Source organism: Mirounga leonina, unplaced genomic scaffold, assembly GCF_011800145.1.
Source record: "Mirounga leonina isolate KUSES-001 unplaced genomic scaffold, KU_Mleo_1.0 Mir_114, whole genome shotgun sequence".
Taxonomy (NCBI): domain Eukaryota; kingdom Metazoa; phylum Chordata; class Mammalia; order Carnivora; family Phocidae; genus Mirounga; species Mirounga leonina.
In genome coordinates this window covers 26,621,991-26,644,431 of record NW_023270265.1, presented here as the reverse complement: position 1 = coordinate 26,644,431, position 22,441 = coordinate 26,621,991, and the positions used below count along the sequence as shown (strand labels likewise).

Here is a 22,441-nt window from a genome sequence, read left to right as displayed (position 1 = left end):
AGCATTCTCTGGGTCCTCCCCATCCCTCACCCCTACGCCTCGGCCCTATTCTTTCAGACCTCCTTCCATAAGCCTCTCACATCCATCTCCAAACATCTTCACCACCTACCCCTGTCTTCCACCCTCTGCCTTAGCCAGCAGGCTTGTCCACAGCCCTGCGCCTGAAAGAACCTTCCCTTGAGCTCGCCAACCACATCATCCCAAGTCCCTCCCCCTCCAAACCTTTCCAAAGAATTGTTTACCCTCTGCCTCCTGCTTCCTCAGGTCTTAGCTACCTCTCCCTGCCACCACTGCCCCCCCCCCCCCCCCCCCCCCCCTTTAGAAAGCACTAGCCTTCTGGTCACCTATTCACCAAATCCAATGGCCTTTTACTCAGCTGTACAGCAAAAAAGCAAAATTTGGTTTATTCACTGAACAATTACGCTTATATGTGTCAAGGACCTGATTGTCTCTTTACATTTTTAATTTAAATTTCATTTTTCAATAAAATTAAAATTACATTAAAAGGGTATATACTCACAGACACCTTCCTCTTACTGGGTCTGCATCCACACTGTTCCCCACCCAGAGCAAACATTTTTATAAGACTGCTGTTTATCTTTCCAATGTTTATGTATATAGATGCAAATTATTTCTATTTTTCCTCTTTCTTATATGATATATCTACTGTTTGGTACTTTTCTTTTTTATTTAAAAATATAACCATACCATTTTCCATGCCAGTGTCCTTCCTGAGTGAATCCTGAGTGTAGACGGACCACCACCATCTCTTGCCTGGGCCACCAAAGTAAGTTCGTACAGGTCTCTCTGTACCCACTGTCTCTTCTCATATCCCACTCCTCACATATGGACAGAGAGCTCTTCCAAAATGTCTCTTCTCATATCCCACTCCTCACATATGGACAGAGAGCTCTTCCAAAAATGCAGGCCTATTAAACCACTCTCTCTTGCTCAAAAACTTTCTGCAGCTCTCATGGACTATAGAAAAAAAATCCAAAGTACTTCACAGGGCATTTGCACTCCAGAACTATTTAAGTCAGACCCTTTTAGACTACAGTGGACAGACATTCAACACTTCTGCTTAGGTGAAATAAGGAGAATATACTGGCTTATGACTCTGGAAGTCCCAAAGTGGTCTTGTTTCTGGCCTAGCTGGCTCCAGAGGCTTGGACGATACCACCAGAGCTTTTTTTCTCTCTACCTCTCTCAGCTCTGTGTGTTCTTGCCTGACTCCGAGTGGGTCTGCTCTCTCCATGTGCTAGGGGGCCGTCCTTAGGGGTCCAAAGCCCTTAATCCTTTTAGCTGACAGTCCAAAAGAAGAGAAACTCTCTCTTCCAGTCCCCAGTAATGAGCCTTCTGAGAGGACTCTGCTCCTAACCTGAGGACTATGTGCTTTGGATAGGGATGTGAGGTCCCCTTTGGGCAGATGTGGGTCTCAGGCCCATCTCTGTGGTCAAGAGCTGATGGGGCGCTCTGATGGACAGCTCCACAAGAGCTACACAAGAAGGTAGAGGGACCGTTTCCCAGTGGATGAAGGGGTGCACCCTTGATGCCCCCATGGGGACAATGGTGGGTGCTTCTGTGGTAAAGAAAAGTCACCCTAGGTAATAGGGGGAGTTGTTTAAGGAGTTCAGTGATCACATCAAACCCCTGGGCTTCTAGAAAAGTAGGAGCAGCATCTGTCCTTTCTCATCTCCTCTGTTAGCCACTCGGCTGCTCTCTGCAGGTCATCCTCCTCCTCCAGGTGATTGAGGGTTCCTACCATCTCTCACTCTCTGTTTCTCTCCCCTGAGTCAGCCTCCTGCTTACTCCTGATTTCCTGTTCCCATCACTCCATTCGTTTATTTGTCCATCATCGTTTGTTGAACACCTGTGTGCCAAACGCTGTCCAGTCATGGTGATAGAGCAGCAAACAGATCAGACAAAAATCTGTCCTCGTGGAGCTCCCATTCTAATGGGAGAGGACAAGACAGAAACCAATAAAACACAACCTGTCAGGCGTAGTAGAGTATGGAGAAGCTGGGGAAGGGAACAGAGTGAGGGTGTGTGTGCACTAGTTTATTTAAACTGGTCAGGGAAGGCCCTGTTGATAAGGGAATTTGGAGCAGAGCCCTTAAAGAAGTGGGGGGCTGTCTGGGGTCGGGGAGGCACGTCGAGCGCAAATGTCTTGAGAAGGCTCATGCTTGGAGTAACTGAAGCGCTTATGCAGAGGCCAGCGAGCTCCAAGCTTGGTGAGCTGAAGGGGGTCATGGGAGGTGAGTTACCAGCAGCGGTGGGGGTAGGGTGGGGGTGGGGGCGAGGGGGAGACAGCCAGAACACGCAGGGCTTTGTAGGTCAGTTTTAGGGTCCTGACTTGAACTCTGCGGGAGAAGGGGAGCCACTGGAGGGCTCCGAGCAGAGGAGGGACATGATCTGCTCTACATGTTGAGCATCACTCTGGCTGCTAGGGGGAGAATGGGCTGGGGTGGGTGGGGCAAAGATGGAAGCAGAAAGACCAATTAGAACGTTCTTTTGCAAGCCCAGCTAAAGGATCGTGGTGGCTTGGACTAGGACAGTACAGGGCAGGTAGTCAGAAGTGGTCCAATTCTGTGCCTCTTTTAAAGGTAGAGCTGTCTGGTTGTGCTGGGGGCTCAGATGTGAGATGGGAAAGACAAGGGCGTGAGGGCAGATTTGAACTTCTGGCCTGAGTGAGCGGTAGACTGGAGCTGTCCTTTCCTGAGGTGACAAAGGCTGGGGAATCCCCTCGGGGCCTCCACTGGGCTTTGCTCCCTCGGGGATTGTCCTCATTCTCTCCTGCGTCCTGTGTCCTGTCCTGATTGGCTCGGCTTGGATTTGTGCTAGAGTCCAGTTCCAGTAGCAGAGTACAGATACGGTGTCTACACGGGCAGGAGGGGCTGGGAGTGGGGCAGCTTGCCTAAAGGAGCCGTGTTAAGTGATGGATATCATTTTGACATTTCCAGTCCAGTGTCCTGACTCTCAACTACTTTGACGCTTCATCTCCTGCCATCTCCCTCTACCCGCTCTGACTCTCCCCAGGCACCTGATACTCCAGCCACATTTTATCTGGTATATTTCCATGCCTCCATGTCTTGGCTCCTGCTGTTCCTTCAACCCAGGACACCTTCCTTCATCTGTTTCTAATTGTCATACTTGGTGTACCTCAGCTGGGAACTCTGTGGGGGTGGGGCGGGGACAGGACCTGCAGAGTCAGAATTAGGTGAGTTCTGGGGAATACTGAAGCGGGCCCCATTTGTGTTTGAGGTGGGTAAATGGGGCTGCAGTTAGAACAGAAAACTGGCCAAAGAGTACAGAACATGCTTGGGGGGCCCCTCAGATTTCCAAGCAGAAATCAGTACCTCAAGAGGGGCACAACACAGCATGAAAACTTCTGGGCAAAAGTGGTCACTGTAGACAGTGGGATCCTTGCTGCGTCTGAAGGTGACCAGAAATAGAACAGAACATAAGGAGTTCTGGTGGGGCCCACGGAAGGCCCTGGCTTCCAATTTAATGGGTTGGGCAGGACAGGGTTCCCAGTCTGGGGCACCCGGAGGCAAAGCCAGGCACTGGGGGCCAGGTAGCCTGCTACATATGATGAGGGGCAGTATTGGCTGGGCCAACCCAGGGTCCTGACAACTTCCAGGAACTCGCGACTGGGTATCAGGCAATAGCCAGGAGTTCGGCCATGTTGGGTTTTGATGGATCCTAAGCAAGGTCTCTGAAGTGGGGTGTATATTTTCCAGGGAGTGCAAAATTATCCATTTAGGCATGAGATAAGAACATTAGAACTTCTCTTTCTATGTATTCCAATCGTATCCTTTTTCTATTTTTTGTCCTATAAAATTCATGTTAGTCCAGTAGTATATTTATGGAATTGGTACATAAGTAAATATACCTATACTGGGAGCACACATTCAGAATTCTTTTTACTGATAGTGTGTATGATCAAAGAAGTTTGAAGACCACCCTTCTAGGAGACTCGTGATCAAAAGGAGCAGCACAGAGCAGGGTGGACAATGGGACTGTCATTTGATGAGATGGGGAATAGGGAGGAGACCTAGGTGGAGAGGGAGAAGAGAGGGAATGGACTTGATTAGGGGCTTGCTGATTTGTTGGGGACCCTTCATATCCTCCTGAAGGCCCATGATGAGGGTGAAGCTGAGCAAATGGGCTTGGGGAAAGAAAGGTCTTTGGGATCCTGGTGGGAAGGAGGTGTCTGGGAGACACGAACCGAGGGAGAAGGTCACTCCTTAGCCTCCAGGCCTTGTTTGCCATCCTTGGCAGCTCAGAGTGTCAACAGCCTTTCAAGTGGGAAGAGGCAGAGATGGGGGCTAAGGGACAGGTTTCCCCAGGGCAGAGAAAGTCTCCAAGAGCAGAGACCACCAGGTGGACACTGTGGCCTTTGTGGGAGAGCTGGAGTTGGGAGGCTGCTAAAGAGATAGAGGGGCGGACCCCTTCCAAATATCTCGGACGCAGCCTGGATAATCCTGGACAATCACTCCATCCCTCCCCAACGCAGGAACAGACACAGGTACAGAGACACAAGATCGTTCCCTGGACACCGGGGGACAAGAACAGTAAGAGTGTCTGAAAAAACAAAACCGTTTTCCTACTTCCGCACCGCCAGACCCTCCCAGGGACAGACCCACGCAAACAGAAACAGAAGCCACCTACCGACACAGACATAAGCGCCCGCGCGCCCTCCCCGGGACGGACCCAAGGGCGCGCGAGGTCCCGTGAGCGGCAGGTTGTCCCTGGGTCTCCGCAGGGCCCGGCACGGTCCGGCCCTGAAGGAAATGATCGGCGAGGAAACTCGTGGCGGGCGCGTGCGGCATCCGCAGTCTCTGTGCGGACTCGGGGGATAAAGTTGCGGCTGCGCGGCGGACACCCCCACCCGTGGGGAGAGCGCGTCCGACGTCGCGTTCTGAGAGCCTGAACCCTACATCTGGGGCTGGTGGAGAGGCAGGGCGACCGAACCGGCCTGGTACAGACGCGTAACTCGACGTTTCTGTTAAGTTTTGGAAAGCGAAACTCCTTGCCCCAAGGGCGGGGAGGGCGGTGCGGGCACGAGCGAAGGGCGCAGCCGTCTGCGCGTCCGCCTGCGTTGGGCCGCCACCGAGAGGGTCTCGGCGAGAGGGTGGGACGTCGGTCGCAGTGGGAGTGCCGTTGGGAGGGTCACTGGGGGGGTTATTTGGGATCGACAGTGTGAGGGGAGGCCTATCCCAGAGACAGGGAGAGACAAACCTGGAGCCAAGGGGAGTGACATACAAAATTTTATTATTATTATTATTATTTATTTATTTATTATTATTATTTATTATTATTTTATTTCTCATGTGCACAAAAAAAAAAAAAAGGAAAAGAAAAGAAAGAAAGAAAAAGAAAAGAAAACGAACCGACGCGCTGGAAGTGGCTAAGCAGACCAGAGCTGTCAGGGGATCTCTCGAGGGTTCGGCTGGGTCCTGGGGCTGGGGCCCCTGCCGGGCCAGCTCCACAGGGACTGGACGGACCGGGCCTCGCAGTTTGAACCTCAGCGCCCTCGCCGCCCCGCTCGGGCCACGGAGCCTGGCCGGGCGCCGGCAGTTCCCTTAAACTATTCTCTTTTCTCGTTTTCCTTTTCAAATAAAAAGGCTCGAAGGGGAGAGAGATCTGGGCGAGGACTCCAAGCCTTTTCGGATTTGTTCAAGGATTTTTATTTATTTATTTATTTAGTTATTTATTTTCACTTTTATTGACTTTGTTTCTGTTATTTCGAGTCGTCACGATCCACGGGTGAGGAGACATGCAGGGCGCATCGCCGCTACCGAGAGAGCAACTACGGGGCGGGGCGGCCCGGCCGCCGGCGGCCCAGGGCGCGCGGGGCACGGCCGGGGGCGGGTGGCGAGCCCGGGGCTGGAGCTGCCGCCTCGGGGCTGGCCTGCCGTGGGCCAGGTGGCCGGGGCGGGGCTGGGGGAGAGGCCGAGGGAGGGGCAGAGACGGAGAGACAGAGACAGAGGGGGCGAGAAGCAGGGCAGAGAGAGATGGAGAGAGGGGAGAGATGCGGAGGAGAGAGACGAGGAGAGCGAAAACACGGAATTACAGAGAAATAGCCAACGAAACAGAGGCGAGAGGAGTCCACAGGACCATGTTCGTCGTTTTGCATAGAGATTTCTTTTCTTTCGTAATTTTTTTTGTAACATAAAAAATGCCCCCCTCCCCCAGGACGTGCTGTGCTTTAGTGGGCGTGTAGCTGTGTCCCCCCCTCCCCCCCAGCGAGCGGCGACTCTCACAGCACAGACAGAGGGGCGTATCTACAGGCAGGGCGGGCGGGCAGCGGGGACTCTACCGGGCGGGGCGGGGCGGGGCGGCGGGGCGGGCTTATATACACGGGGGTTCGCCTTCACACGACACACACCGTCTTTCTACAAAGCAGCAGCCTGTTGAGTTTCTGTTTTGTTTTGTTTTTCCTTTTTGCAAAGACCATCATATTAAATAAATGCAGACTTTTCGCGGTTCTCTTCAGTTCCTGCCGGAGGAGGAGGCTGGGGCTGGGGCTGGGGCTGGGGCTGGGGGCGGGGGTGGGGGTGGACTGGGCAGCCCCCACTTCCACCCCGCCGCAGCTCAGAACCGGCTCCTACCACCGGCAGATCGCGAGTCTGTGTCGGGGGAGGAGACGTCCAGGAGCCGCTCGGCCAGACCAGTGCCCGCGGCCTACGGAAACTGGTCCTGCGGCAGGCACTGGAGAGCCTCGGAAGGGGCCAGGAGTTAGGCGGGAGAGATGGGGAGCGTCGTGGGATGGGAAAAGGACGGGCGTGAGGGGAGAATGGGAGGTCGGCAGATGGAAGAGACGCTGAGGTAGGGGCAAGGTGGGGCTGAGAGTCCGGTCCCTAGTAGGAGTGCCTGGACCCTGGGGAACCAGGCCGTTCGGGTGGGGTGGGGAAGAGCCAAGAGTAGGGCTCGGTGGGTGCGCGCTGCTGGGGCCTGCGTGCCTTGGGTCCCAACTTCGGGAAGACCTGACGACCCCAACCCCCGTCCCAAGAGCCCGGACCCCACGCCCCCATTCCACTCCACCTCGCGGGGCAGGGCACACTCGGAAGGTGGGGGCAGTCCGGCTAGCGCGAGGGTAAGGACTCTTCCCGGAGGGTTCGGCAGGGGGCTCTTCCTCCTTCCGCAGAAAATCGTTTTGTTCTCAATTTCCTTCGCCCAGTCCCGCCAGCGAAGCCTCCCGGCGCCGGAGCTTCCGAGGCGGGCTGCTCCGGGGGCTGGGCCGCGCTGCAGTCCGTGCTGATTGTGTGTCACAGAAACGTGTCCCCCGCGCGCGGCGGCGGGCCCGGCCAGGGTCGGGCGGCGGGGCTGGTCCGTTCCGGGGCCGGCTCCGGCCAAGCCCGGGCGAGCTGGGGCGCGCCCCCCTCTCGACGCCGCGCGGTCCAGGCAGGCGGGGAGGGGCGGCGGGCGGGGCTGGGGGCGGCGGGCCCGGGCCTGAGGGTCCCGCCCGCGGCTCCACCCGTCCTGTCCGGCCTTCGACGGCGTGGTGTGAAGGGCTGCAGGGTTCCTGGGATGGGGCTGGGGCTGGGGCGGCGGCCGGGAGGCATCGCGTCGCGTCGGTCCTCCCTCCCTCCGGGGTGGGCGGTCAGACGGGGACGATGTGGAGGCCGAAGCTGTCGGCCTGAAGCTTGATGTGGTCCCCGCGGTAACTAGTGGCGGTCATAGGCAGCGGCAGCAGCGGCAGGGGCGGAGCCCCGGGGGGCGGCACTATAATAATAAGGGGAACCTGGAAGTTAACACAGGAGAAGAATGGGCTGGGTGAGAGGACAAACAGGAGAACAAAAAAGGAAAGAAAAGCAAAGACCTCCCGGGGCTGCGGTCTGGCTGGATCGGGGCAGGGACACCTTGGTTGGGCTACGGGGCCGGTCGCCCCCGGGAGAGCTTCATTCACCGGTGGGAGAGGGACCCGATCGATCGGTGACCGCCGCCGCCCGAGTGGGGGGACCTTCTAGAGGGACCGAGGGCGGCGGCGGCGCAGAGCCTTGTAGCCCCGGGGGAGGGAGAGAAAAGGAGGGAAGGGGCGGGAGGCGCGGGCGTCCTCAAGGGATCCCGGGACCTCAGTGCTGCACTAACGAGCCCGCCCGCCCGGCACCCGAACGTTGGGTCGCGGGGAGTCGGCCCGGCGTCGGAAGCAGCCCGGCCGAGCTGGCCCGCGGGCTGACGCGCTGAGCCGCCGGCCAGCCAGGTGGCGTACTCACTTAGTAAGGCGGGGTTGCTGAATCTCCAAGCCTCGTTGTAGGCCGTGTACTGGGGGTGGCTGTACGGGTTGCCGGAGAACTCGCTCCCTGCGGGAGGGTGGTGGAGTGGGGATCAGACACGCGCAACGCCGGGGCGGACCCGACGTGCCCGGCCAGCGGCCTCCCCCGGGTCCGAGGTGCAGGTGCGGCGGGCAGAGCAATGCCCGCCAAGGGCGTGAGGGCAGACGGAGGCAGAGCAATCCACCGGGTCTGCGTGGGGAGAGCCCATGGTGGGGAGGGTGCAGAAGCACGGACATGGGCCTGGGGGCTTGGGGCTCCCCGAGGTGGCGCTCCGGACCACCAGGGAAGGGTTTGTTCCGGGTCCCAGCGTCTACGCCGCTGCTCTGCGGGCCAGGGCCTTTTTAGTAGACACTCTGGTTCTAGGAGCCATAGCCCCACGGGGTGGAAGCGGGCGGGGGGGGGGGGGGGGGACGGGAAGGTGGCAAAGGAAGGCCCTCGGGACACTTTGTCCCAGAAAGTCCTAAGAATGGCATCTCAGCAAGGTGCCAACGCAAGGGGTGGGGGCTCTGCTGGGAAACAACCCCCTCCCGCCTTTCCCTCTCGAGAGATTCGATACATGGGCCACGCAGCAGGAGAAGGAGGCGGTGGGAAGCAGGTGGACTGCCCGCCGGTCCATGAGCGTTTAGCCCAGGGCCCCGTGGGCTGGGAGCCGTTGGAAGCTGCTTCCCTCCCTCCGCGGGAGAAAGGCCAGGCCTCTGGGTTTCCCCCTCGCCCTTTCTCCTGTGTGATGACCCCAGACTGTTTACAGTGATCCCTAACCGCGGGTTAAGTAGAGGAGAAGGGGCCCCTCTCTGAGAGGGAGCTGGGGTGGGGGTGGGGGATGCAGCCACTGGAAAGCCTGTTTATTGACGAGGAGGGAAAGCATGCGTGCAGCAGGATAATGAGCTTCTGAGCTCAACTGTGACCAAGAGGAACTGAGCTATCTCCTTCCCCATCGCTAATGAAACAAGTGTAATTTCCTCATCAGCACTAGATTCTGTTTAACGACTCCCCCCTTGCCACCATGAGCTCTCTGCCGCTCCCCTCATCCCCACCTCCTTGCAGACACCCCCTCCCTCACCCCCACCTCTCTAAGACCTTCTCCAGCCTCCACCTGCTCACTGCTGGGACTTTCCCAGAAGAATCTCCTTGTCCCCAACACTTCTACCCCCACTCCAGATCTGGGCAGGAAGCCCCTCATCCACACCTCCCAGCTCTCCTTAGCCAGTCCCTCTAACTCCCTTCAGCCCCTGTGGTACAGCATCCTGCCGCAGTCTCCCTCTTTGCCACCGCCCATCCCCTCAAGCTCTGCTTAGCCAGGGCTGTCCCTGGATGGACATCCGGGAATGGGGCTATCACCCTCTTCTATCCTCCCCCTCCACGGGGGTTGTGCGTCAGGGGAGGGCCGCCAGCAGGAGTGGGCTGCAGGCCCAGCGAGTCTCACCCTCTTTAAGACAAGAGTGTTTTGGTGTTTCTGCGAATAGAAACTTCAACTCTCTGGCTTCAAGCCCAGCTCCCAATCAGGGGTGAGAGGTTGGGAAGAGCACAACATCCAGCTGCAGTGCTCAGACCCAAAGTCCGGCCTCCGCCTCTCTGATCCACACAGTCCAGACCCAACTCCTCAGGAGCAACGAAGGCCCCGGTTCCTCTGAGGAGGCGTCGTGCTCTAGCTTGTCTCTCGGAAGCCAATGTCTCTCTGGGTCCTGCCATAGCCTGTCCTCTGTTCCTCTTTCCTTAGGGACCAGCTCCGTCTTCTCCCTGGGGTGGGGTCAGTTCCCCACACTGGTTTTCCCTGTGAGTTGGTGTGGACCAGGGTGGCTTTGTCTGAGTGGCTGACAATGCCCCTGGAAATGGTTCTTGGCTCCAAGTTTCCATGGAAACCAGGGCAGGCTCTTCCAAGCAGTGTCAGCTGGCTGGGGGTGGGCTGGGGCACAGAGAGGAGCTGAGGCTGAGTGCTCCCCAGGCACAGACTCAGGGGGGTGGGCACTGTGGAGGGGGCATGACATACAGTGGGGTGCACACAGGGGCCACTTCTGCAAACTCCCTCCCTGCGTTGCTCATGAGGGAGGATGAGGGACCAACTGCAGCCTCTAAGGAGAGAGGGATGGAACAGCAATGGTTTGGGCGGGAAGGGACGTTGGGTCTCCCCCCACCCTCAGCCTCAGACCACAGACCACTCAGCAGCTCATCCACAATTTAGTCACCCCCACCTAAATTAGGCAGCTTAGTCACCCCCACCTAAATTAGGCAGCTGCAGAATTGTCACCTACCAGGCACCATTCCTGCCAGGGTGGAGGTGGGGTAGCTTCCCTGGCCAGTGGGGGGCACGTGAGGGGGGTAACCAGGCAGGGTGGTGCTCGCCATGTCACGACCTGGAAAAACACAAAGGGGAAGGGGTGAGGCCTGGAAGAGAGAGGCCTGCCTCTCTGCTCACACCAGGGTACTTCGTGGGAAGGAAAGTCTTAGAAAGGAAAGAGCTGTGCGCCGACGTGTGGGAGAATATCTGAACGAGCAGGTGCGGGTGTGCCTTGACACGTGTTTAAGCGTGTTACCTAAGTGCCCTGCGTTCGGCTGTCACCTCTGCTCTGCGTAGCGCTTTGCATCTCTCTGTGTGCGTTTATGTGCACATGTGTTTCCCCTTGCTTGTGTCTCTTCGTAGCCCAAACCCAGACGGAGAAGGGAGGGAGATGACCTGCTTTTATTCCTCCTCTCAGGCCACATATTCAGCTGTGGTTTCTCCGGGAGCCAAATGGACCTCTATCATCTTGCTCACCTCTCTAGCACCCCATCTTTCCTTCAGGCTTGGAGGATACCCCCACCCCCACCTGTACTGGGGCTGATGGTCTTCCTTGTCCCCTCTGGGTAGAGCTGCAGGTGCTGGGCCTGGCAGGTGTGGAGAGTGGGGGGAGGGGGGTTGTGCAGCCAGTGGGCTATTTTGCTGTTAGGGTTTATGGCATTTAAACGATAGAAAATCATCCCTGAAGTGAAAACCAGGAGCTTTGAGCCAACAGTTCAAGTGGATCAGATTAAGTTCCAATGAGCAGAACCTGCTCCCCCCACGAGCTGCTAGACTTCTGTCCCTGGAAAATTCTGCGAGCCAGAGTCTGGAGGGTGGGAGGCAGGGCTTTCCTTAGCAGTGTCCTGGAGTGAAGGTAAAGCAAGCCAGTATTAGGGAGCCACCCTGGTCCACAGACATCTCTGGGACACAGCTACACCTGAGTGGCCTCCTTTCCTTGCCTGTCCCCTCCAGCGCCACGAAGGGATCACCACCTGACTTGCAATTTATGCCCCAATCTTTAATGACAATAATTTGCCCTCTTCCCTCTCCCACATTTCCATGCCCTAGAGACAATGTGATGCTCTCCTGGGTGCCATTTATCCTCTCCAGATTCCCCCTTATCCTCTTCAGCCTGTGCCACTCTCCCACCCTAGTGCCTCTGTCTGGCCCTGAGAAGGCAAAGTGTGGCTGGGGGAAGAACTATGCATATCTGGCCCAGCTCATTTTCTTTTCATCAGTTGCCCTAGTCTTCATCCTCCCTATGGCTATTCCAAAGCGCCCCATTGCTCTCCTTGCCACTCTATCCTTGAATTTCACCTCATCTCCTACTTTTCTGAGACCTGAGTTTCCTCACTCCTCCCTTAACGCATCTGAGTGATTCATCTTTCCCTAAGTATACAGAGCTTCAGCTCAGCTTTTTGTATTTCCAGCTGCCTGCCGAACATTTTCATCAGCTGTCCCACTGTCACCTCAAACCTAATGGGAATAAAAGCCAACTCATCTTCCCCCCAATCAGGTGTGTCGAAGAACTTCTTGAAGACCACCAAAAAACTTTGGAATCCTTCTTTTGTTTTGAGAGAAAGCACTCGTGAGCGGAGGGACGGCGGGGCGGTGGGGGGGAGGGCAGAGGGAGCATGAGAGAGAGAATCTTAAGCAGGCTCCACTCCCAACCCGACACAGGGCTCGATCTCATGACCCTGAACAACCCTGAGATCATGACCTGAGCCGAAATCAAGAGTCAGATGCTTAACTGACTGAGCCACCCAGGTGCCCTGAAATCCTTCTTGGTATAGCCTGTGTCCTTCCCCTCTGGATGAAGTCAGGCACCAAGTGTTACCAATTCCCCTTCGCAATGTCTGTTACATTGGCCCCATCTCCGTTTCGTCTACAGCCTCCAGAGCTCAGCTCCTGAGCATGAGCCCTTGGTCTGCCGTAACAGCGCTTTTGCTTGTATTTCCTGCCTGCACATTCTTGCTCCTCCAGTCTATCCCAGGTGTGGCTGCCGGGCTAGTCCTCATGAAACGTTGCTTTCAACATATCACTTCCCTTGTGAAAACCACCACTGATTCTCTGTAGTCCACAGCTGGAATCTACACTCTGCCAGGCTTTCAAAGCCTCCTGAATACTCTCCCCATCTGACTTTCTCAGCTCGGATTCTCACTCCGCCTGGTTTGGTTGGACTGTTTTCACAGACGTGTGTGCTGTGGAAACTCTCTGTGCTTTTGCTGTATCATTTTCTTCTTCCTCCTAGTTTCCCCTCTCTTTCCAACTCAAGCCTTAAAATGCCTACCATTCTACCCATCAGGGAAGTTTCTTTCTTCTAAACTTCTACAGTGTCTGTGCTGCATGGTTGACCACGTCATTACATTCCGTAAGGCATCAGACCTGTTTCATATTATGGCTCGCCTCCTCAAATAGACCATAATCAAACTGAGGGCAGGGTCTCGTCTTCTGCTCTGTCTTGCATAGCTGAGAAATCAATAAACGATGCTCAGTAAATACTTTACTGATTGATTCCCTATCACTTTATTGCACTCATAGCCAATTCCAGGTGGGTTGTACTGTTTTCTAATTGTTTCATGTGTGTTGGTCTCCTTTGAAGAGGTAAAGGCTGGGACAAAACGTAAATGCTGAAATCTGCTTTTTCTCTAAAAACAGTCTGAACAGGGATTATGAATTTATATTTATAAGATGGGGAGAGATGACAGTGACTTATTGTGACTCAGTTTTATCATGAAATAGAACGCTTCTCCTGTATACCTAATATAGCGAAGATTTTACATTTCCTAAAACTCAAGAACAGACAACAGAGCAGAACTGTCAGACAAGAGATCACTTCAGACTCCCAGGGAGACAGAAGAAAGAATCTGCATCTGCTTTGTTGTGGGTTTTCTTTCACTGACTTCTATTGTTAATAAAAGTTTTATTCCTCCTGCCCATCTCTCAGTGGAGTGGGTCTGAAGTGGACAAGGACAGCAATATCTATCAATTCCTTGAGAGATTAATAATATAGCATTTGTTGGTCAAAAGGCCCCAAGACAGAGGAGAGTTAGGGAAGAGGCAGAGGTTTTGCAATTAAAAAGATATAGAAACCCAATTCCTCCTGGTCCTGTGATCTTAATGCCTACAGAGCATTCAGAGAAAGAAGTAGGCTTCTTTCTTTAAAAACAGGAATTTAAATGCACCCGAATTCTGATTTTCAGCCTCCTGGTTCCTACAAGCTGTCACACGTGAATTCCTTGTAATCTAAGGTTTTGTCATACAATTCCCTACCTGGCTTCAGGAGAGAGGAAGAAAGGCCGGATGCCTAGAAAGGTGTCTCCAGCTAACCTGGAGTTACCCTATCGCGATGTTTATTTCCACTGGCTTTTCCTCTTGCAAAACAGTCAGGCTAACTTGTGGCATACAGAAACTTCTGCTTGCTGCAAGTTGCCCCGAGAACTGTTCACTGAAAGACACACTTCTAAATTCTGGTTAAAAAACTGAATCCGGGAAGTGCCATTCAGACATTTTTAAAATGTGAGAGAAGAGGCCCATGATGAGGAAGAAGCCTACTTGCTTCCCAGTGTTCGGCACACAGCCGTGCTGTTCTATCCTGGGACATCAGCATCACCATAAAGAGGTGCCCGTCAGGAGCCCTGAACCAACAGAGGCGTAAGCCACCGCATACAAAGCACTCCCAACAGCTTCATTAGTACGCAGGGGACACCTGAAGAGGAGGAAAAAATTGACCAAACTCTTGCCAGAGCCATATATTCTTCTGGAACACCATTGTCAATAATGGAAAACACATACTGCAGGAAGTTTTCAAATTACTAAGACCGTCACACCATTTGCCCACAGCATTCTTGGAGCAAGCCTCTTTTAGTGAGAGATATGAATGCGTAATGGAAGGTGTGCAAGGAAGAATCAACAGAGCACTGCAGATGGAGGGACAGAGGGGAGCGGAGACGGGCTCTAGAACTGTAAGCACAACCACCCCCTAAAAACAAACAAGCAAACGCACAGAAAGAGGAGAAAAGAGCGACATGGCAAAATACATCAGTTACAAAGCACGTGCCGCCCAGAAGAAGCCAGGGAGCAGCAAGGTGCTTTGCTCACCCGCAATGCCGGTCACGTGACAGCAGCACCAAGAATCACAAATGGATAAAAACAAAAACCCACATATTACCAGGGGGGTGGGTATTTCGTGTGGGAGACGTGCTTCCTAAGGTCACAAAGTTTTAAAGATGGACGAACCTTCGAGATGATCTGTCTAACCTCCTTGTCTCCAAGTTGAGCGAATGGAGGCGCAAAGGCATAAGGACTTCCTCATGGCCAAACGGGAGAGCCCACGTTCGAAGCTATGTCTGTCACACACTGGCTTTGAATGACAACATGAAGCCAGATAATCCCCAAAAGGGCTGAAGGAAAGGAAACGAAGTCACCCAACAAGCAAAAAATCTCCTATCGTCACTGTCGTCGTTAAGACGAGGCAAGAAAAACAGGACATAAAGAATAAAATACTGACACTGAAAGTCTATGGTAAAACTCCATGGGGTGGAGTATTAATCTCCTTGGAGAGTTTTCTAAAAAACAAAGAGGCTGTTCAAGAAACAGTAGTAGTTGAGAATCTTAAAGTACCCAGAAGTGTTAGAAGCACTGTACTTGATGAGGATGTCTTCTCGGTTCAAGTGCGGAAGTCCCCGAAGAGTCTACAGCCAATTTCTACAGCAATCACTGCATCTGAATCAGACAGCGCACTTTTGTCAGACATTCCTTACCAAATGGGCCAGATCAAATCAACTGTTTTGGAGAATCTAAGTGCAGTTCCTCTTACAAGTACAAAGAACAGCAAAGGGAATGACTTTATTAAGAAATTGGAAAATTTCAGTCACCAGATAATTTATGCTGTTCTGTCAGCTCTAAGACTCCAGGACAGAGTTGCGTTTCTACTTAAGCTAGACTAGCTAGCCTTCACTGAGCACCTCCTACAGCTAGGCACCGTCCTAAATATTTTCTATGTCTTATCTCTTTTAATTCTCGTATCAACCAATGATGTTGATCTGTTTTTAATCCCCACTGTATAGATGGAAAACTGAAACTCAGAGGGACTAAGTATTATGTTCAAGATTCCACAGATAGTAGATGGCAGAATCTGGATGAACAGAACAAGCAGTATACTTGGGAACTGATTCTAGAATGACATCCTTGAATATTATAGACTCAGAAAATAGGTCTTTGGTCCAGGAGAGTAACCTGGGATTATGCTAAGTGAATCCTTCCTAAAACAACATCTTGTTGCTTCTTGTTGCTTGCGTGCTTCGGGTTCTTCCATTTTCTACAGCAAGGATTTTAAACTGGGGTTCACTGATTCCGTAGGACTCCATGGATGCGCTTCACAGGGTCCATATAAAGCCATACATCAAATGTTATAGGTACACATATATAACATCTATAGGGCTTTTGTCATACTCTCAAAAGTATTCATGACTCGAATATGGATAAACAGTATTTATAACAAAGCAAAAGAACCTGTTCTTTGGCGTAAGAAAGACACCAATTTGTTTAAATGTACTTGAATTGTACCAATAGACAAGTCTGCTCATACAAAGAACAGCAAAATAACAGGTGAAGGAGCAGAGAGGCTGATTGCAAGTGAGGAAAACGTCAGCATCCACAAGACCCAGGAAATAATAAAAACGCAGCTGCCAAAGCGGCAGAGATGCTCTGGCCTCGGGATGACTCAGACCACAAGACTTACTAGACATAGATTTATACAGCAAAAGTTCTATTCAGTGAGTGTAGAGATGCTTTTCCTCAGCATCGTTCTCTGAAAATGAGCACTTCTGCTATCCACTTGACACTGTGGAGGACCCTAAGGCCAGAAAACATAACTCTTGTTTTACTATCCTATTCTCAAGTTTTGTCTGCTTCTCATAAGGTCGTGAAGATGAAGACATTAGATTGTTCCAAGGTTGGCAGTCTGTGCCTGCATTTGACACAAGCATTTATAATACTTCCAAGAACACAGTTATTAAATTTGTAATTACTGCCTACATATACTGTACATTTACATTGACTATACCAATTATGATCACTTTATGACCAATCCAAGTTTACATAACACACTGAAGTAACAAACTTTAAATCTGTAAAAACTGCTTTTAAAGGTCAGGAAAAGAGTTTTCTATATGTTTCATTTTGTTTCTTATCTCCCATGTTTCTGAATCCTCCCCAAGGTTTCTATGGGGGTGGGGGTGGGGCGGCGCAGAGGTGCCTGCGTGAGAGCCCCCAGCCCAGGCACTGGGTTGGCCCCAGAGCTCTTCATCCTGAGCCTTGCCTTCTCTGGGTTCCAGCAGAGGGGGCTGTGCCCGCAGCTCAGGTGGCTGTTCTCCTAGCTGATCTTGCTTCCCACACAGCTGGACCTTTCGTCCCTGCTGTGTCCTAGGCAGGGATGCTGCCCGGATCTGTGTGGGCTCGGGAAGGTCTGCACCCTGTCAGCCAACCAGCTGTGTATAACCAGTTATGCTTTTCCCACCCCTTCTCCTTCCAGCACACTGCCCTCATCTGGGCCATGGTCGCCTGCTGCCCTAGGACCCCCCAAGAGGTGGCTTCCTTTGAACTCAGCTGGACTGTGGTTGGAGCTGCAGCCTCCGGATCCCGGGAGAAGGCTAGGGAGTGTTGGCGAGTATCACATTTTCAGAAGCTTGAACGGGAGTCTGGCTATCTTCTAGAGAAGGAAACTGAGGCTCAGAGAGAGGGGAAGACATCCCAGCCCTCTCCTCCTTCACTTCTCCAAGCTGCCTTCTCTAGCTCCTTTAGCATATCGCAAGCGGAGACTGGAGTCGGCAGGTGCCCCGGCGCTGGGGAGGCTGGGCTCAACTCACCGATGGGCTCCGAGCACCAGAGACCCTCATGCTGGGTGGGCAAAGGTTAAGCCTGTTTGCACAGTCTCCCGATACTCCAGGTCTCCCAGTTCCTCTCCGGCTTTATTTTGTTCTCTGAGAGCACTGAATTGTCAGCTTTAATCCTTCCAAAAGCGCAGCGTTTTTCAGGCGCTCTGTGTAAGTGAAACCCTAATCCCAAGGAAAACGGCCACTTAAGCTGCTGGAGCATTAGGCTGCTCTGGGAGCGGGCCCTCGGACTTCCTCCCTCCCTGCCTGGCAGCCCAGGGAGGAGAGGGGAGGATTCCAGGCTGAAGGGAGCAAAGCCCTCTCAGAAGTAACAGTGGTGGCGGGGCTTGCCTCCCAAAGCTCAGGGTTGAAAAAGTGCTGGCTTGTTCGTTCTGAGGCTGATAGCAAAGGAAAGATTCTGATCGCCCCAGGGAGGCAGTGTGTGTGTGTGTTCGCGGGAGAAGAGGTCTTCCTGTCCCTTGGGGGCTGGCTGGCTCTCTCGGGGAAACAGGCGTTCAGGTCTTACCTTGGTGGCTTTCAGGCCACCGGCAGTCAGTTTGGAGCCCTTGGTCCCAGTGCATACCTGTAATATTCATTGGGACACCACCATTTAGGATTTCTGGTCATTCAGAAAAGACCGAGTTGACGGATTGTACTTTTACTTAGCCAATCTTCTCTTCTCAGAAAGTGCCAAATAATGGAGTAAACAAGCTCAGTGCCAGGAGATCCCCTTTTGGAGAATTCTCCTTTGGGACACCCCAAGCATCTCTAAACATCTATAGAACAGCTGAGAGGTTCTCCATAACCTAGTTAATCATAAAAATGGTGCCCAGTGCTTTCTATTAGGCAGCGCTTTGTTACCCTGAGTTGGCTACTATATGCACTTGAAATAGAGATCATTGATTTCTTAAACATATTTTGATTCATATTAAAACTGGCCCCTCTCCCTGATCTCTACATGGATCAGTGGGCCCTGGCGGTGTGGAGGACTAAGCACAGTCCATTTGGGGTGCTCAGCCTTTGGGTCTCATGGGTGGAGGAAAGAGATGAAGGGAGAAGTCAAGAGAAAGGCCCAAGGTAATGGGCCACATCTGAGCTCAGCTTAGAAGACCATGGTACTGCATCTTTGCTAAAATACCTGGGAGCCTTTCAGACCTTCTTCATCTTCCCCATGGCTCTGTCCTCCCCTCTGCAGCTCCATTAGCAGCCCCATGTGCTTCTGTCCAAGGCCCCCTGCTGGGATGTACAGCCCATCACCACCAGGCATGGTTGGTAGCACAGACATGGACGTGGATTTAGGATGGAGATTGAGGTGGTACAGCTTTTATTCTGCTCCAATTCGATCTGACTCTCCCAGGCCTAGAGTGGATTAGTGTTCCTTCTTTTCAATATCCTTTCCCTCTAAAGGTGAACTGGATAAAGGAGGAAGGGAAAGAGCCCAGATCCAATGACTCCCTAGGCCGCAGGCCCAGGGCACCCGCATTATCTGTCAATGTCTCATTGCTATGGAAATGCCCCCGTAATTAAATCAGAGCTGAGGTCTGGGGGCTGGAGGTCCTTGGGGATGTGGCTGGAGGCCTCAGGGATGTTTGGAGGAAGCTAGCTTCATACTATTGGGCCTTCGGGGCCTAAGTAGAGGGTCCAGGGTGCATGGGTGCCGTGGAGAAGCCCTCTGGCTTGGTTTGGCCTCCGCAGCAAAGGGCTCCGACTTGTATGTCAGAAGTTGCCCTAGCCCGTTCCTTTCAAGGTTGGAGAGGAGCTCTGATGTCTGTGCCCTAAATTCCTCTAGCTAATCAGGGGCTTTGAGCCGACAGACAAGGCTAGGAGACTCCCAGCCTCCTTTAGAAACATTTCTCAGCCTTTATTGCCCTCTCCTCCCCCGGAGGGGCTGGCCAAGGGCTAAGCTGTTTGTTTTATGGAGGGAAGTGCAGTTGCATTGGAAGGGGGTTGTTAACTACAGGAAAGAGGCAGTTTCTGGAGGTCCTCAGGACTCCCTGCGTAGGAGGAGGAGGGTTTCCCAGGATCCACACTTCTGTCTGCTAAAAGGCCACTTCGCTGACCATCCCAGATCTGGGCAAGGGGTCTGAGCTTCTGAGGGCTCACAACCCTTTCTCTGAAGCTGAGCCTGCATGGTTGGTTCTCACAGGCCTCCAGGACCTGGGGGGTCAGCCCTGCTTTTCAGCTTTGCATTTTGCCTTACTGACTTCCCCTCAATTTACCAGGTTCCAGGAGAAGCTTGTGCTCCCTCTCCCCACCTTGGGCACTCTCCCCTCTTGGGCAGCATCCACATCCTCCAGATCTTAGCTCCCAAACTCTTGAATAAAACCACCTTCTCTCCCCACTGCCATCCACCCAGGGAAGAGAAGCTAATAAGGCTCTTTCTTCACTGAGAAGGACTGTATTTTCCTTGTCCCTAGCTTTCCAAAGTTCAGACATTTTTCCAAAGGGAAGATTCTCTGCTGACACTTGAGTCTGGGAGCTTGAATAAGCAGGGGACAGGCTCTACTCTCAGGGCTGCCTGAGGCTCCTGAACCTCAAAACAGTAAGCTATATATAAGTGTGGTCTTCCTTCCTTGTCCTTCTTGATTTTTATTACCTGAAGATTGGCTGAGCTGTGGTGGGGAAGGGGATGTGGGATCTGGAACCGTGATAAACACAAAACTAATACTTTTATTTATTATTATTATTTTTTAAATATGAAACGTGTTTATTTTATACTTGTTTTTGGACTGTTCTATTATCTCCAGCTCTTGGGGATATTAGTTGTCCTATTTCTTGCTTCTGCTAACTCTCCCTCATGATAGCTTGTATTCACATGAGGTGTGTAATTTTTTGGCGTGAGCTCACCTTTAGTGGTGGAGTCCCATGTGCCCTAGGTTGGGGAATGCCTCTACAGAGAAGGTTTGCCCTGGTTCCTGCTGGGGTTTCTGAGTGGGTTATTATCCTAGACAAATTTTTATGCCAGTTCTTGGCTGGGGGTTCCTGCCACGTACTCAGGTATAAATTTGGCCTCTGAACCAGGGTCAGGCTTGGGGGCTCCATTTTTCATGGAGACAATTTTTCACTCACTTGCTTCCCTGGACCACTGGGATAATCTGTGTTTCCCTTTCACAGATGGTGTCTTGCTCTGTTCCCAGCTTTACACAGGGTAATACTCACTTCTAGCTTCCTGCTTCTTTTGGACTCAAGGTTGTGGCTTCCATCTGCTATGTGACAGCTGCAGTCCCCCCAGTTAGGGTCCACCCCCAGGGCGATACCCCTGGTCGCTCACTTCTTGCCCTGGCTTTGAGTTTCCCTCTCCTTCTGGCACCCGGAGAGTGAGGTTTGCTTATTGTGTTAACAATTCTTGTTGTGACCTTTTTATCCAGCTGTGTTTTGGGGAGTGTAGCCCACCTTGCTTCTGGACATGGATCTCATTCCTCCCTCACCTCTCTGGGACTAAAAGGAGGGTGGCAAGAACTACCCTCGCGCGAAGCTCTCCCAGTGCTTAGTGCCAATGCCCACTGGAGGCCAGGGAAGCCCGCTCAGAGCAGTAGCCCCGGGGACTGACAGGTGGACGCCTGGGCTGCTAGGGTTAGCCTGGAGAGCCACCACACACTCCCTGTCTCCCTCCGTGTGGCCGCCAGGGTAGGGAGCCTGCTCTCACCTTCACGGTGGACTTTCACCAGGCCAAGGGACTCTCTAAATGCTCAGGCGCCTCTCCAAGGGACTTGGGGCATCCTGAGACTAGTACTCATCTTCTCCCAGACCAACACTGATGCCAGTGTCCCCTCATGCTCCTCTATGGCTGAAGACCTGGACAGGCACAGGAAGGGAGAGGTCGAGGTGAAGGTCATGGGGATGAGGGGCTCTTTTCTTCCAGTGAAGGGAGATTTGAAGGCACCAGCACACAGCTGGAGCCGGAGTCCTCACTGAAGTCCTGGCCCAGAGGCCCCTGGGACTATGGAGGGGCTGATGACAGCCCCCTCTGGGGTCCTCTGGAAGGGTAAGAAGTTGATAGAAGAAGGTACCAGCCACCGCCAGCCAACCTGAGGAGGCCCGGGGCCAGAGTACCCCCAACGCACTCTCTCCTCTAGCTGGTCCCTTTTTCCTTATCACTTCGGAGAGACTCGGCTCCGTTCCAGACCAGCAGCCTAGAGCAGTGGGCTGGAGAGAAGAGATGCCGCTGAGCTAGAGCAGCCCAGCGGCGGAAGGGAAAGTGGGTGATAAATTTAAATAACCAGCTTGACTTGGCAGCTTGCTGAGTTGTGATGCAGTGAAATTAAAATCTCGGCAGAACTTGCAAACACTACCCAGAAAAATCCGTCTCTCTCCTTGGTTGCAGGATGGAAGGTGGGGAGGGGAGACTATCAGGCCGAGCCGCAGACGCCGCCAGCCACCCTAGCTTGCAATGTGATTAGCTGTCCTGGCCCACTGGGCCCCACTCTCCCCTCCACACAATAGCCCGGGCTCCTCTCTCCTCTCAGTCCTGACCTTGTGGAACAGCTGTATCAAGTGGCTGGTGAAGTTTGAAATCAGCCTCCAGTGCCAGGAGGTGGCAGGAATATCAATAAGGTCGGCTCTCCAGGTTGGGCCAGGGCATTGCTGGGCCGGTTTCCCCAGGGCTCATCCCTGAAGACAGCTGCCTGTCTCCGGGGCGGAAGGTGAGCTGGGTGTCTGAGACATGGGGGCTGAGGAGGGGGCCTGAACACCTTAGCAAGCCCAAGCCGGCCTGTGGACACAGATGACCTCCCTGCTCCCTCACGTTTTGCACACAGCTGGTCGGAAAGAGCCTCCCCCTTTTCATTCTCGACCAAGGTCCTTCATATTCTCCAACAAAATAAGCTTTTTAAGAATCTTCGAGGGGAATTTCTACAAATACACCCAAAGCCTCTCCCATATGCCAGATGTGCTTGAAGTTTTCACAGATGCCAAGATCTTTCTAGAAGAACCTAGCCCAAGTCCACCTCTCGTGTGTCTGCTGTCCTTGCATCACTGCTTACCACTACCCACAAAGTCCTGGCCCGAAGGCCACCATGCTGGACCCACTC

The 22,441-nt window shown here is 53.1% G+C and overlaps 1 protein-coding gene across 4 annotated transcripts in view; it reads right to left on the bottom strand.

The window, feature by feature from the left end:
* Window positions 1–7,606: 7,606 nt before the first annotated feature.
* Window positions 7,607–22,441, bottom strand: part of PAX2 (paired box 2) — a 76,340-nt gene continuing 61,505 nt past the window's right edge. For 2 of the 4 annotated variants that reach the window (XM_035020617.1, XM_035020635.1), the window contains 3 exons: window positions 10,529–10,630; window positions 8,220–8,306; window positions 7,607–7,728 (listed from right to left, as the gene is read on the bottom strand). In XM_035020617.1, the coding sequence (XP_034876508.1) occupies window positions 7,607–7,728; window positions 8,220–8,306; window positions 10,529–10,630 (311 nt within the window). Of the gene's footprint in view, window positions 7,748–8,219; window positions 8,307–10,528; window positions 10,631–22,441 lie in introns of all 4 variants that reach the window. The other 2 variants (XM_035020642.1, XM_035020628.1) reach the window with 1 other exon arrangement.